The sequence below is a fragment of the Rosa rugosa genome, chromosome 4, assembly GCF_958449725.1.
Source record: "Rosa rugosa chromosome 4, drRosRugo1.1, whole genome shotgun sequence".
Taxonomy (NCBI): domain Eukaryota; kingdom Viridiplantae; phylum Streptophyta; class Magnoliopsida; order Rosales; family Rosaceae; genus Rosa; species Rosa rugosa.
Genome location: NC_084823.1, coordinates 57,692,655 through 57,707,645, shown reverse-complemented (window position 1 = coordinate 57,707,645; position 14,991 = coordinate 57,692,655). Strand labels below are relative to the sequence as shown.

The 14,991-nt window shown below is 36.5% G+C and overlaps 2 protein-coding genes and 1 pseudogene across 2 annotated transcripts; 2 read left to right on the top strand and 1 right to left on the bottom strand.

Moving 5' to 3' along the window:
• Positions 1–331: 331 nt before the first annotated feature.
• Positions 332–2,500, bottom strand: LOC133706510 (trafficking protein particle complex II-specific subunit 130 homolog). Its single transcript, XM_062132054.1, has 3 exons — positions 2,031–2,500; positions 955–1,136; positions 332–807 (listed from the first exon to the last, which is right to left on the bottom strand). Exons 1-3 carry the CDS (start codon positions 2,121–2,123, stop codon positions 693–695), a joined length of 390 nt encoding a protein of 129 aa, XP_061988038.1. The 5' UTR covers positions 2,124–2,500; the 3' UTR covers positions 332–692.
• A 268-nt stretch (positions 2,501–2,768) lies between these two features.
• On the top strand, positions 2,769–7,062 carry LOC133706509 (DNA polymerase epsilon subunit B). Its single transcript, XM_062132052.1, has 13 exons — positions 2,769–3,371; positions 3,452–3,617; positions 3,717–3,873; positions 3,962–4,094; positions 4,345–4,421; positions 4,794–4,898; positions 5,027–5,107; positions 5,206–5,333; positions 5,428–5,522; positions 5,625–5,724; positions 5,885–5,999; positions 6,132–6,242; positions 6,622–7,062. Exons 1-13 carry the CDS (start codon positions 3,209–3,211, stop codon positions 6,781–6,783), a joined length of 1,593 nt encoding a protein of 530 aa, XP_061988036.1. The 5' UTR covers positions 2,769–3,208; the 3' UTR covers positions 6,784–7,062.
• Positions 7,063–11,304: 4,242 nt separating this feature from the next.
• LOC133745242 (transcription factor MYB52-like) lies at positions 11,305–13,757 on the top strand (annotated as a pseudogene).
• The last annotated feature ends 1,234 nt before the right edge of the window (positions 13,758–14,991 follow it).

Below are 14,991 nucleotides of genomic sequence, written 5' to 3'. Positions count from 1 at the left end.
TATGTGCTCTAAGGCTTAGTTTGGGATTGCTGTGCTGTGAGGGGAAGCACTTCCGAACTTGCTGTGAGAGGAAACACTTCCGAACTTGCTGTGAGAGGAAGCAGCTGAGGTGTTTGGTAAACTGTTTTTAAAAGTGCTGTGAGAACGAAAAGCAATTTCTAGGTGTTTGGTAAGTTACAAGACAAAAGTGCTTTGGCTGAGTATAATTACCAAAATGGTCATACATGCTAAGATATGTTACTAAAATACATAATTTTATTTTTTTGATTATTTAACCATACCAATTAAAAAAATTTCTCATGTATTATTCTTGTACCCTTGCTTGGACCAAATAAAAGATTTACTTTAAACTCTTCAATATGCATATTATGTTTTACTATTACACAAAAATAAGTCTAGAATATTTGGATTAATTTCCCGACCATAGTTCAACGGGAACCATTACACAAAATATATTAAAGTCACTTGAAATTTGCAACTAAATGCTAAGTAGATGCATTCATTAGACTTTGTGCAATTGCATTTCTTAACACCTCCATTTCTTGTCTTCCCGGACCATCTCCATCATGTTCATTATCCTCCATTTCTTCACTAGTCTCTGCACTTGAGTAATTTCCACTTTCATCAAAATCAATATCTCGTTGAACATATCAAGTTCTTTGGGTAGCTTTTTGGTACAATTGATTTAGATTTTAGATAGAAAACTCATGTGGTTTATCCAATGTATTTCTGATGCACTCCATTATCTTGGATTCCAAGTCTTCCCAAAAGGTTTCTTCAGCACTATATAGGTCGAATTTGCAGCACCTGAGGAAGCCACATGTTTTTTTCTTATAAGATACTTATATATAAGGTGCAATTAAATTTTAGCAAGCTATCATACACAGTGATCATTCATATGTGCAAATTTCTCAATATTACTAAATCCACTAATTATACAAACAGTTAGCTCACCTCTCTCTCTTCTTGGAGCTAAAATCAACTTCAAGTTTGGCATAAACTTTATTTGACAATTTGGTGGCTTGATCATTGTTTGGATGTGCCTTGGATACAAAAACAATAAACCATTCCCGTTCATCATTTTGGACAATTAGTTTTAGCCGTGGTTTGAGAATGGTCTTGAACTCATCAAGATCCTACAAAATTAAAAAAGAAACAAAAGTTATTGAACTAGTAGACTAGCAACAACACATTTAAACAGAAAAAACGGAGACAATTTCCAGCCACAAATGAAATACAAGTATATCAGATCTACAGGAGATAATAGCCATAAAACAGAGCATTAGTTCTAGCTCAAGCTGACTGCAGTACATTTTGAGCAAAAATACTCAGTTAAATAGATATAACAGAGATCAATTGTTTCTCATATGCACTAACTAGCAAATTCAAACATGGGACAAGTCCTTTTCCATCTGGTCCAGATAGGAACATGAACATCATCCAATCACACACAGATAATACGCACACAAGGCAATTCCTTAGCTTCAAGGACATAAGATTAGCAAGGACATAAGATTAGCACAAACACACTTAGCTATTCGTTTCTGTTAGTTGAATTCAACACCACACTAACAGCACGGCTACATTATTAGCAGCTATTTGTTTCATGCATATGTAACATTACAAGCATTGTTGACAATGTATGACCAGAAATAACTTGATCTAGCTTGTCACTAAACAAAGAACGATCACCGCATTTGTTCTTCAGCTAAATTAAGCATCACATGCATGATAGTACACTCTAAACATTTTTATATGTTCCGAAACTCCAAGCACAAAAATTGTGCATACTTGCAGTAGAACTACCAATTCTTTTCGAAATACAATAAAGCAAACTTTAATCATGCTCAGAGAATCTGCAGTTTTGCTTCTACAATCAAATTGCCCGAAATGAGGGCTCATAATTACTCAAATCTCAATTTCGAACCTAAAAGTGAGAGAGGTTACTAACAATCACGAAGATCAGAAGCTCCATGGTTCGCGAAAATTCAAATGAAGCTCAAATAGGAATATGAAATGGTGAGATTTACCAGCAATATCGAGATGATCGAGTGAATTCTTGATGGTCTGGAATTGAGCGAGATAGTTGGCCATGTTGGAGCTCGATCTATACCAACAACCATGTGCAAATTTTCATGATCACCATACAGAGAATGAGATGGAGATCTATATCTATGTATGTATTAGGGTTTAGAGAGAGAAGAGAGAGCTTGAGTGTGAGAGTGGTTGGTTGCTCTCACTCTGCTTACGCGATCCAGTAATGTATTGTCAAGCTCAGATACCTTACTCCTTTTTGTGCAGTTATGGAGGAATAAGAGAAATTGGGTTCCGTTTGATTCTATCTGCAGAGAAGAAGCATGACCCAGAAGACTCAAAGTCTGCGCAGAGGATGGAGGCGAGGCCGGCGAAAATCCACGAATTGAAAGAAGAGGAAGGAGGAGATGTGGAAATTATCAGACGGCAAAGAGAGATGTCTGCCTTGCGATGGAGAAAAGATAGGTTTTACCGGGTTCGATGTAATTTTCAGAAAAGGAGGAGGACAGAATTGGCAGTTAGAATGATTTCATTAAACTGTTTACTGTTGGAGCTCCGTGTTTTCCCAAAGCAATTCTTAAAAGCTACAAATTGTGGCTTCCCAATTTTGGCTTTACAGAGAAGCCATTTCAACCAAAAGCAGCTTTCAAAGATTTTACCAAACACCATGCTCTTGGCCCAAAAGCAGAAGCAGCCCCAAAAGCACCCTGGGAAGCAATGCCAAACTAAGCCTAAGTCTTAGTTAGTATAGACTATAGAGGTGAAGAGAAGACATACAGAGCAGAATTGGCAAGAAGCGAGGCAAATCATAGTCTTCTAGGCAAGTTATGGTTTACTGCTTAGATGGTAATAATTTTGGGTGAAAAAAAGGTTAATTTTGATAAAATGGTTTTCCTAATTAATTAATTAATTAATTGTGAAGCAAGCAGTAGAACTAAGAGTTAACAAAAAATCACCATGCAGTCATTTCTGACCTGGCGAGATCGAGCAGTAACAAATCCATTTCATCCTAGTTAAATTCCTCTATTATTGAAATATTTTTTATTCTCTTTTTCCCGCTCTTTTAGTAAGGAGTTTTCCCGCCAAAACCCCAAAGCCCACACCTTTTGCAAATTGCAAATTGCAAATTGGAAATTGGGGATTGGATCAGAGAGAGAGAGAGAGAGAGAGAGAGATGACGACGACGAGGAAGAAGGTGCAGAAGAAGTGCAAAATCAGAGGCTTCACTCTTAAAGTCGACGCCCTCGAAGAGATTCTATCCTTCGTCTCCCGATTCGACGATTCCGACCACGACGGCGCCATCGATGTCGTCCTCGAGCAGCTCCAGCTCCAACCCCGTAAGTTGTTCACCTTCGATCTATTCAACCTTCAATCTTTTCCATTTTTAACAGAATTTGTGTGTGCTTCGATATGGCAGTTAAGTCTTCCATAATCGACAAGCAGACGGTCCAGAGCGTCGTCAGCATTTTATTACAGGCTGACGCCGCCGTAGGCGACGAAACCCTAGGTGGTGGTTTGGGCGTATGCGACGCCTTCTTGGTCCCAAAGTTCCGATATGATCCGATCAAGAAGATTTTCTACAAGTATGTTTCCTTTTCGTTTTTTCTTTGCCAAGCAATTGTAGGTCTGTATTCGTTGAAAGAACTAAGAACTGAGAACTAATTTTGCTTTGTGATTGTTAGGCCTAGTGAGAGCCAGCCGCCGATTCATGGAAATGCGTCCGCGAAAGCGGCTCTGTATAAGGATAGGTTTCTCTTGATCTCCCAGAGGCTCTCTCGCCATCAGCATTTTGCCAAACGAGCCTTTGATTCTGAAATGTCTGATTTCGGAAGCTGTGAGGTACTCAGATTTTCGTTTATTTGACTAATTGGATTCATGTGCCCCCAATTTTGAATTAAATCGCTTTTTTATATTATGTGCTGGGCAGATATCTCAAATTCAGTCTCTGGTTGGACAAACCGGAAGGAGATGGGTGATGGGTTTGATATCGCAGTTGGAAGATGGTCATTTTTACCTGGAAGACCTTACTGCATCGGTGGAAATCAACTTATCCAATGCAATATCCTTTACTGACTCTCTTCGTTAATAAGCTCATGGTTGTCTTGTAGAGACTTTCTTGTTTATTCATGAATACTTGATGAAAAATGTCTAACCTTTGGATGATGCCAATTTGATTTCATGAAGCGGATTGATTCTTTATTGTCATGATAGTGGTTCCGTAGGTTATAACAATCCATGAACTCGTAATAATCTAGACTTGAGGCTCAGTCAAACCAAAAACAGTGATCATTTTCCTTGACAATACATACAAGATAACTACAGGATTCTTTACAGAGAACACAATGGTTGTTGCAGAAGGCGAGATGCTTTTAGAAGGTGTTTTTCAGGTCAGCAAACATTCTTTTGATTCTTGAAAAAATTGCACATGCTTTTACCAGAATCAAGTTCGGAAACATCACTTTTGCTATCTTCTGATTCTCAAGGAAAGATATGCTTCAGTTGTTCAGTGTTATTTGTTTTCGATTTGTTTGTTTTAAACTATTTATATAGGTGAATTTCCTGTGCTACGCCATTTGGCTAATCCAAGATAGGTAGTTCCATTTAAGACTGTATTAGGCATCATACTGCTAACCTTTTTGGAGTGACAAAAGTAATAAGATATATTTATGAGAAGTAGTTGCTTTACTGGATTCATGTTTTAAGACATACATACCAAAAGATATCTTTTAAGGCTTGCTAACACTTGTTTTGTGATGAAGGTTATTACTTGTGGATTTCCTCCATTAGAGGACAGAGACATGTCAGTCAAATTGCTTGCAGGACATGACTTCTTTGGTGGTGGTATACTAACAAAAGAAGAGACAGTATCCTAAAATTTCTTAGTCTTTTCTGATAATTTAAATCTTGAATGTATTGCCACAATATTATTGAGCTTTACAGACTAGCCAAAAATATTATGAATATAAAGTAGTTTCCCATACATTTCAAACAGCTCAGACTTTCAGAATTGGAAAAGAGAGCAGTTAATGACATGTTTGTCATACTCTCTGACCTTTGGCTGGACAGTGAAGAGGTAGTTAACATTCTTCTTCTCGGAAAAAAAAAAAAAAATTTCAAGTTTTTTCTCAGAGTAGCTTGACATATGTTCTTGTTCTTTCCTTGTTTGAGAAGGCTATGGGAAAGCTAGAGAGGATCCTTGATGGTTACGAGAACCAGGAAGTGGTACCTTCCTTATTTGTGTTTATGGGAAATTTTAGTTCTCACCCTTGCAACCTTTCCTTCCGCCCCTCTAGTCTCAGGTGAGGAATTGTTGATAAGATTTATTTTATTGATTTGAAAACAATCTTTTCTCTCACATGAGGAGGAACAATAGTGAGCAAACTAGCTGTACAGGTTGCAGTTTGGCAAGCTAGGACAAATTATTGCAGCCCATCAACAGCTAACAAAGCGTAGCCGTTTTCTGTTTATCCCAGGTCCTGATGACCCAGGTATATCACACTTTCTCTGTTAAGATTCTCCACCAAAAAAAAAAAAATTTCCTTTGAAAATGTGCATACTGTAAGAAATCTTTGCTTTTTGATAAATTTCAGGTCCTTCAAAAGTTCTACCCAGATGTGCTTTACCAAAATATATAACAGAAGAGCTTCAAAAACACATACCAAATGCCATGTTTTCAAGTAATCCTTGCAGGTATGTTTATTTACTTTGATCAAGGATCGGTTGTAATATTAACAAGGACAAGTTCAATATATAATATTGTTAGATGAAATGCTCCTCTGAGTACCCCTCTCTGGGTCTTTAGATCACTTTCTGTAGAAAGAAAATAATTTTACTCTTTATCTCAACGCAGAATAAAGTTCTATACCCAAGAGCTTGTATTTTTTCGTCAGGATTTACTGTACAGAATGCGCCGTTCGTGCCTGATCCCCCCTTCTACAGAAGAAACTGATGATCCCTTTGAGCATGTAATTTCTCTTTTGAGCCATCTCTCCCCTTTGTCTACCATCTCTTTCTCTTCATATATCCCTATAATCTTGTTCTGAATTGTGTTTAATAATTGACAAAACTAACCAGTTCTCAATATTCTTTTTTCACAGCTTGTTGCTACAATAACCCATCAAAGCCATCTATGCCCACTCCCTCTTATTGTACAACCCATTATCTGGAATTATGATCACTCACTCTATCTCTATCCAACTCCACATACGGTACGTAGTACTAATACCATTATTCTCCATTTGCCAATGTTTTATACTTTTACTGTTGGGAAACTTGCTTTTTGCCCCCCTTTAACTTGGAGCTCCTCCATAGTAAAGCCATGTGGAAGCTGTTGTTTCTTTGTTTCTTTCTTCTTTTAATGTTTTTCTCTTTCTTTTCTTCGTTTTGAATGGAACTGCTTCATTTATTGGGTGGCCAGGTTTTTCGGAGAGTGGAGACTTAATTTTTAACTGCCAATTGGCTCCTATTTTGAAAAATTTGAGCGTTGAAAGACACTAATACTTGATTGCTGACTTAACCAGAACTGCAATGAAAGGGTCTCGACAGAAATGGTCTAAGATCTTTTTATCCTTCAATGTTCTTGTGCAGATAGTTTTGGGTGACAGAAGTGAGCAGAAGGCTTTCAAATACACAGGAATCACTTGTTTTAATCCTGGTTCCTTCTCAAGAGAGGGCACATTTGTGGCATATTATCCTTGTACTCAGGAAGTTGAATTGTCAGCCTTAGAGGATTCTGATTCGATGCAGTAACAGGAAGTTTTAAATCAGCTCGTCAGGACACATATTCTCTATTTTGCACTTTTGCTGAGTTGTAACCTATAGTAGGAACTTAGTTCACCAAACAAATTTCTTTTCTGAAGTCCCATTACTTGAAGGCTTGCACTTCTGTTGTACAGGTTACTAGGAATGTTATTACTATTTTTGGTTACAACTAGGAATTTCATTATTGATTGAGAGTTTCTCTTTTGAAATCTAGAGGAGATAAAGTTGTAATTGAAAACTATTTGATATAAAACTAATTTGATGCAACTCTGTTCCTTGCCTTGTTTTTTCTTTTGAAGAAAGTTATTAGACCGAGTTCTTTTTAACAAAGTTCTTAAATCAATTTATTATCTCATTCCTAAGTGATTTTTTTTTTTTTTTCTCAGTGCTTATAATGACTCTATAACATCATAAGAACCTGTTGGTTAAGAACTTGAGACATGTTTCAAATATCTTATATATTTTTTTGATACAAAATATCTTATATTCATCTTTCAATGAAATTGCATTTTGACTCTGTTCTAAATTGGGCCCTATTTAAGTTAAAATCCTTTGTATAGCACATGAACTTTTGAGCAAATCTTTTACTTTTTTGAAATCAATAATTAATATTTCAACCGTGAGTGCTTACAGTGACATCAAAAGATTTTTTTTTTTTTTTTAAAGTGAAATGTCTCTTTGCCGACAAACAAATTGTGAAATTGTAGCAGATGAGACCAAAAATTTTAAAAAGCATATGGTGGTGAACCGTTAAAATGAAAGATCATATATTTAATCTATAACGAGTCAAAATCATTAATCGATGGATGTATAGAAAAAGTAAAGCACAGTGAATGGATATTAATCTGATAGGATTTTATTAATCATGTTATTATATAACGAAATCTGCTATGTTGGGTAATCAAAAGTAAGAAGCTTCTAATCGATCTAGTTTTAGTGGTAGCACTTGATTTGTATTTGACTGGAACATCAAACTCAGATATTTAGCGAAGCGCAGAATTAGGAATGTGATCGATATATTTTCCTTAATCCACACGCAGGCATTATTATAAACAAATATAATAAGCTTCAAGCTAAGCTTTGTGGGAAGTACACGTACACCTTGGCAGGGTTCAACATTTCAAACACCTAACTCGATTTTTCCTGCTGATTGAAAATGCAGTGATCAATGCGTGACGAAATTGCAGGGACAAAACCGGAAGGCACTGTTCCTAAGCACAGTATTTCCTTTAGTATGGAGATAATTAGTGGCTTAATTAATTGGCTGTTTTCAGTGAATGCCGCCGCTTCTGTTATCTAGCTAGCTAATTGAGTGGCATTGAAGTTTTGAAGATTCCTACTTCATATATATTCCTAGCTAGTTAGTGGGTCTTCTCTGTTAAGATGGCCATGATATATATATATGTGCTTTATAAGAATATATATATATATATATATATCAAATTTGAACAAGAAAAATGCTACAATCATCTTCTTGTGGGTTAATAGTGAGCTAGCTTTTATTGCGTCAATCTACACTACTTTAGCCGAAAGAAATGGTAACTGGGTGCATTGGTCCATTGTCCCATTGATCCATATATGTACTTTTCCTACTTATATGTACTATATGTCTATATATCATATAGATATGATGCTAAAGTTTTCTTCAACTGCACGTCTTATACACGAAGTGGGAGCTCCATACATATGTAATTAAGGGGGATCATGAGTTAGTTACTCGTATGAGAAACTTGAGACATATGTTCCTTGGACAACAAACATTTAATGGAATTGATGCATCTATATAAGGTAAGCCAATTAATAGTTTCAATCACTAAATGTAAAGGTGTTATATAACATCAAGGCTAGCTTGTTTAAGATATATATATATTCCTATATATGAAGATCCACTTAAAGGAATGTATCCAAGCTAGCCTTACATCTCTGTCTTGTACCTAATACTCTGATCGATCTCTAGCTAACCCAAAAAAAAAGTGAGTTGCACTCAAGGACTTAAGCAATAGTCGTCTATTTTATATCCGTATGTAGTTTACTAGACATGGAATATAATCATATATATACACAAATAATGAAAATTAATTGGTCAATTGAAATTCAACACAAGCTGAAGCTAGTCTGTACGTAGCTATCTAATTAATTATGTAGTTATAAGATGCTGCATATAATTATATAGTTTGGTAGGTAGCTAGGCCGGTGCGTGCACTACTGCAATAAACATCGGAGCTCAAGAGACAATCGAAGAGTACGTAATCCCTTGCAATTAATGGTTCCTAGCTGGTTAACCTAATATAAGTTGGCAGTTTTGCAGTTGGGAAGTTTATGTTACTTATGGACCCCGAAACCCTTTATCAATCCCTAACTCCCATAGATGATATATGATCCATCGGTTAGGTGAGTGTCAAATCAGAACTTCCTATCGATTCAGGTAAAAGACACTAATTAACGACCTTAATCAGAATTTGTCTAATCTTAATTCTTAAAGCTGAGAGATGGTGACAGCAGAAAGAGAATCAGATGGGATCGAATATATAGACTTAATGCTACTACCAGTTACCCAGCTACCTACCTTTTATGCAAATGCAAATGTATTATGCTACGGGCCGGGACAGACAAGACCACTTTGTGGGTAGATATACCTACGTTTGATCACTACGTTCATTGACTACAACATATATCCTCACAATTAATTGCCCTGGGTGAGATATTCGAACGTCGACGAAAAAGAAAAAACCATTTTGATTGTCAAAGTAATCGAAATGGATGGCAAAACAGATCGAATATAAATCTTCATGGTGAGAACGGACCACATTTATGATTAAATGGTGACCAAGTCGATCGAAACCTGCAGGCAAGCTAGGGCAAGCAACTATACTGTAATTAATTAGGGTATTACTGGAAAGATATTGATCATAGCAGCATTCATTTGGGCGGATCATAAATTTGATTCTTGTAAGAGAATTAATTCAATTGGTGGTTACGAGTAGAGGTCAGGACTGTACGTAGTATTCTGGTTGACGTGCAATCTGACAAATTAAGAAATGGAGGTCGATTTAATTAGTTCTGGTACATATATGCAGCAGCAGCACCAGCAAGTTAAACAAGACAAAAAAAAAAGAAAAAAGTAGGTGAAACTGGTGAACAGTCTGAAAAACTAAACTAATCTACAACTGAAGCATGCGCAGGTTTTCAGTTTGATTAATTACTTTCGGTCAATTTATGTGTATGTAATTCTCATTAAACACATACATGCATCCTGTGCCTGTAGTCCTCGATCAATATCTATTAGTTAATTTCAGATGTACTTCCACAAAAATTATGATCGAATTTGTATAGAGACAGAGAGACACGGTTGGGCTGGATATAAAAAAACGTCGACATATGGTTGGTGGAAGATGGGAGATCGATGGATAATCGATGTGCATGTTAAGTCTTCGCGTTCTTTACAAGCAATTACAACGTTTTCATCTCCTACTCGGGAGAAATATATTATGGTAGGCCAACGGTCAAGGAAACAGAAAACTGTCCCAAATAACAACATTGTTGATCATTTATGTGTAATGGCAGGACAAAGAAACAAAGTCATTGTTGAAGACCTATTAATTCTAACTCCATGAAAAAAAAATTCGTATGAACGTTAAATATATGTGAGTTATTTTGTGAGCTATTGAATCACAATATTGTAGGCCTCAAATTACCTTTTCAACATGTAACAAACTTCCTTAATTATAAAACCTTCAATTGCGAAGCAAAACTTTCTTGGATTAATGAGAAAAACTACTTCTAACTAAAACAATTTGATTCAAATATTAAATAAACTCACTTTCAACGATTTGCATCTAGCTTCTTCTATGTTTTTTTTTTTTTTACCTAATTGTTATTGTACATCCAAGACGGATGTAAATTAATTCAAAAATGGTGTATTGTCCAACTCATAGTGTTGTCTTTTGAAATGTTTGCTTGGAAGATGAACAAAAGAAAGGATGAGGTAAGACAACAATTGCATTAAGGGCTTCGTGATTTTAGCATATATTATCAGAAAATAAAGTACAAGTGCTAATATATAGATATGTTTTGACTAAAGAGTAGTTAGTTGATTATGTATCGATCTAACAAAGGAATATTTAAGGATCGATATGTCCGATTCTCCACGTGCAGTTGTGACTTGTGAGGTTTCTAAGCTAATTCATGGAACTGTTAGTTAATTAGGTCTGAAAGGTGATCAAAACCTAAACTAAAGCACCCCCATGCGTACATCACCACAAATTATATACCAAACTCAACCAATTTTATTCAACTAAAAATTTTGTGTTATTGTAGAAAGGTTTGAATAAGGGTTTTGTGATATATAGCGAGAGCAACTAGTTTTATACATGTCGTTTACTACATCGATTTAGTTAGTTAAATTAAGACAATAATTAATAAAAGATCGAGTAATTAAGATGTCTAGCAAGCTAGGTGGGTTATAAGTAGACGTTGTAGGTTAGAAATTTGGAAGGACGTTGAAAGCAGAACCATATTCCACCCCACGTACCAAGCAACCTGGCCATCTCTCTCTATCTCCCACACACACAATAGCACAAATATGTAATACAAATATAAAGTATTAAGTAATTGAGGATATAAGGCTGTTAGCCCAGACGTTTGCATCAATCGCAGGTGTGAGGTCTGTCCAAACCCCCTACTCCATCTCTAACGGAAAATACTTTTCATCTCTCATCGAATCCTTCCTTATATTCTACAGCGAGCAAGCTAGCCAGGGATCTTCTACCTGCTCTAGCTATATATCTCTCTCCCGGCCCTCCTATCTGATCTCTTGATTGCTTCCTTCCTATCCCACTCTCGATCATCTCCTTCATTAATTCGATCAATTGATTGAAGCAGTTGAAGAGATCGAGGATATCTGATACCAACAGTAGCAAATTAATTGGCTATAGCTAGCTAGGCAGCTTGATCTACAACTGTGGATCTCCATCTCTCAGTGATTTCTTCGATCAATCGGTCTTGGCTTCTTAGTTCGTTGTGATTAGTATACAGGTCGTGTGATCGATTGATTCTCAATCGATTGCAAGAAAGAATATATACAAGATGTGCAGCAGTACAAGAGGGCACTGGAGGCCAGCTGAAGACGAGAAGCTTAGGGAGTTGGTGGAACGATATGGACCTCATAACTGGAACGCAATTGCAGAAAAGCTCCAAGGAAGATCAGGTATATACCTACCTGCTCAACTCCATCCATGATTATCATCACAAAGCAATCTTGATCTTCTTGACCTAGCTAAATATCTCTTTTTTAATTTATAGAAGAAAAAAAAAATTATAATTTTCTCTGATCAAGCCAGTACCCGCAATTTCTCGTGTGTATAACAGTATAAGTAATTATTAGAAACTACTAGCTAGCTAGGTTTTGGTAGACATATATGATCGACAGATCAACAAGCTACAGTTGCTAATCTGTAATTAATATTGCAATGAAAAAGCTCATGTATGTTTATAAGTTGCACATACTCATTTAACTAATTAGTAATTATAGACACACACACACAGATATATATATATATATATATATATATATATATATATATATATATATATATATATATATATATATAGAGAGAGAGAGAGAGAGAGAGAGAGAGAGAGAGAGAGAGAGAGAGAGTATTAATTAGTACTTGTATACGATGTAGCTATACTAAAGTAAGTACTCGGCCTAACGTTTGGTTTCCCGTAACCAAGTTTTTCTTTCTCACTCCTTATGTTATGTACATGCATGGATTAATTTTTTAAATTTCTGAAAAACTGAAAATACTGAATGAATCTGTGACGCAGGAAAGAGCTGTAGGTTAAGATGGTTCAATCAGTTGGACCCGAGAATCAACAGAAACCCTTTTAGCGAAGAGGAAGAAGAGCGTCTTCTAGCTTCTCATCGCATCCATGGAAATAGATGGGCTGTTATTGCAAGGCTTTTTCCCGGACGCACCGACAATGCAGTCAAGAATCATTGGCATGTCATTATGGCTCGCAGATGCAGAGAGAGGTCTAGGCTTCACCATCATCTTCACACAAAAGGGATGACTAGGACTTCTACTAACAATACTCCTCACCATCAAGTATTAATGAGTTCCATTAATCATGATGAATTATCAAAATCCTCTTCAAATTATAAACAAGACTTGCAGATGATCCTCAATTGTCGACAGGAGGCGATGTGACAATTCTTACATTGGGAATTACTGCAGTGCTACTGAAAGAAATTTTCACTATTATCCTGCTTCTTTTACTCATAATACTACTCTAGCTCCTTTAATTCCAAACAAAGATCAGTTTTATCCCAATACCATGCACCAAGGTAATTTATTGCGCTATGTATAATAGCGTTATTTATAGAGTATAGCTCCAAACAGATATCAAGCTTATTAGGTTGATTAATTAATGATATTCTAATGCTGGCTTCTAATTTGATATGCTGCAGATAAAAATCGTGAGCCAATTGAGTTTTATGATTTTCTCCAAGTAAATACAGAGTCTAATAGAAGTGAAGTGATAGACATTAATTCAAGAAAGGATGAAGAGGAGGTTGATCAGCTGGAAGCTATCAGACATGAACAGACCAAGGCAGCTGGTGCTCCTTTTATAGATTTCTTCTCTGGTGGAAGTGTTACTAGCTCAAAGTAATATTGGCACATACATAACTGGATCTTGATCATGATGAAGATGATCAACGACATCTCCATCGATCAGTGTAAAACTGTCACTTACATAAATTAAACCTAACTATGTGTAACTAGTTCCATCTTACCAGATGTATGTACGTAACTGAATGCTTCAATGCACAGAAATCCTATTTAAAGAGAGATCTGTAGCATCTAAGGGCATGCATGCATACGTGTGCTTAATCAATAGCCTCAATGGAGAAACTCTGGGTTAATGTATGACACCTGAACTTCAGAGAGTTGTTGTCGATCTTTCGGTTATCTGGAATAATTAATATTGTAGATGTCATGGATTTTAAATTTTCTTTACATAATAGGATGATCGAGTATGGTAAAATGAACTCCAGAGAAAAGAAAAAAAAGTTTACACACACAGAGATTAGAACGCATAATTTGAATGTAGACGCCTCTTTTATTAAGTTTCAACTTCTATCCATAGATCATATCGGCAAAATGTTCAGCAAAATTCAAAATTTATGTTTATCGACAAAAAAAAATATTGGATACAATCTGTCTGTCTATATATATATATATAATTATTATTAATTTTTTTTTTTTTAAATGGGGTTGTTTTTTTTTTTTTTTGGCAAAGAGTATTTGGGAGGGTGGAGGCAGGTCCCCCTGGTCCAGGAACTTTATGATCGACCGTTTGCCCCGATTACCCGAGGCAGGCCTTGGTAGGAGCCCAACTAACATCTGGGCCCCGAACCGGTTACAATTGGGAGTAGACAGACCCCGCAACGTCCCAAAGCCCACACTACCACACTGAAGTGGTCAGGTGGTAGGACCCGCAATCAAGCCTCGATAGACTTAGACACCCGTGAATTTGACACGTTTCACCAGCGTTCACATGGGCCCCGCAAAACCCCGGCACTCAGCAACCTACCAACAAAGGATAAATTGACAACTCTGGGGTTCGAACCTTGGATGGGGGTGCCAACCAAGGCAAGAACCTTACTTTTGCCAATCCTGCCAACCCTTGTTGGTAAAATGGGGTTGTTGAGAGGCTCATCTTAATTAAACCTTAGATAGAGTTGGGTGGAGGTAATACCTGAACTCTGAATATTATTATATAAATTATTAGGGAGGTTCCATAGATCAAGTTAGTAGGGTGGCAATAGCTACACCCTATAAATTATTATAGAGCACATCTTGAATAGGGAAGTGAAATTCACACTCCTCATTTTACAATGGGTGTGGCTATTTCCACCCTATAATTTTCTTTATTCACCCTACATTTAACTTTTGCCACCAAAATTTTCAATATTACCCTTATTTGTTAAACTAAAATTAAAAACAAAACAAACACCGTAGAGTCATCGTATACCGTGGCAAAGAAACCGTACCACACCTTTGTCGAATCAAACCGCACCGCGCGTCCGCGCCTCTCCTTCTTCTAAATACATCTCTTTTTAGTTTTATCTGATAGCTAGCAAAGAACTCCAGCATACTGACACTTGATTGATGGAGCAAGAGACAAGAGGAC

Bases quoted from the DNA above. Each gene is read 5' to 3' on its own strand.
- LOC133706510 (XM_062132054.1), bottom strand. From the start codon at position 2,123: ATGGTTGTTGGTATAGATCGAGCTCCAACATGGCCAACTATCTCGCTC. The intron at 1,137-2,030 runs GTAAATCTCACC...TTAATTTTGTAG, and splicing joins CGATCATCTCGATATTGCTG to GATCTTGATGAGTTCAAGAC. The intron at 808-954 runs GTGAGCTAACTG...TGGCTTCCTCAG, and splicing joins AGCTCCAAGAAGAGAGAGAG to GTGCTGCAAATTCGACCTAT.
- LOC133706509 (XM_062132052.1), top strand. From the start codon at position 3,209: ATGACGACGACGAGGAAGAAGGTGCAGAAGAAGTGCAAAATCAGAGGC. The intron at 5,108-5,205 runs GTAGTTAACATT...TTGTTTGAGAAG, and splicing joins TTTGGCTGGACAGTGAAGAG to GCTATGGGAAAGCTAGAGAG. The intron at 5,523-5,624 runs GTATATCACACT...GATAAATTTCAG, and splicing joins CCCAGGTCCTGATGACCCAG to GTCCTTCAAAAGTTCTACCC.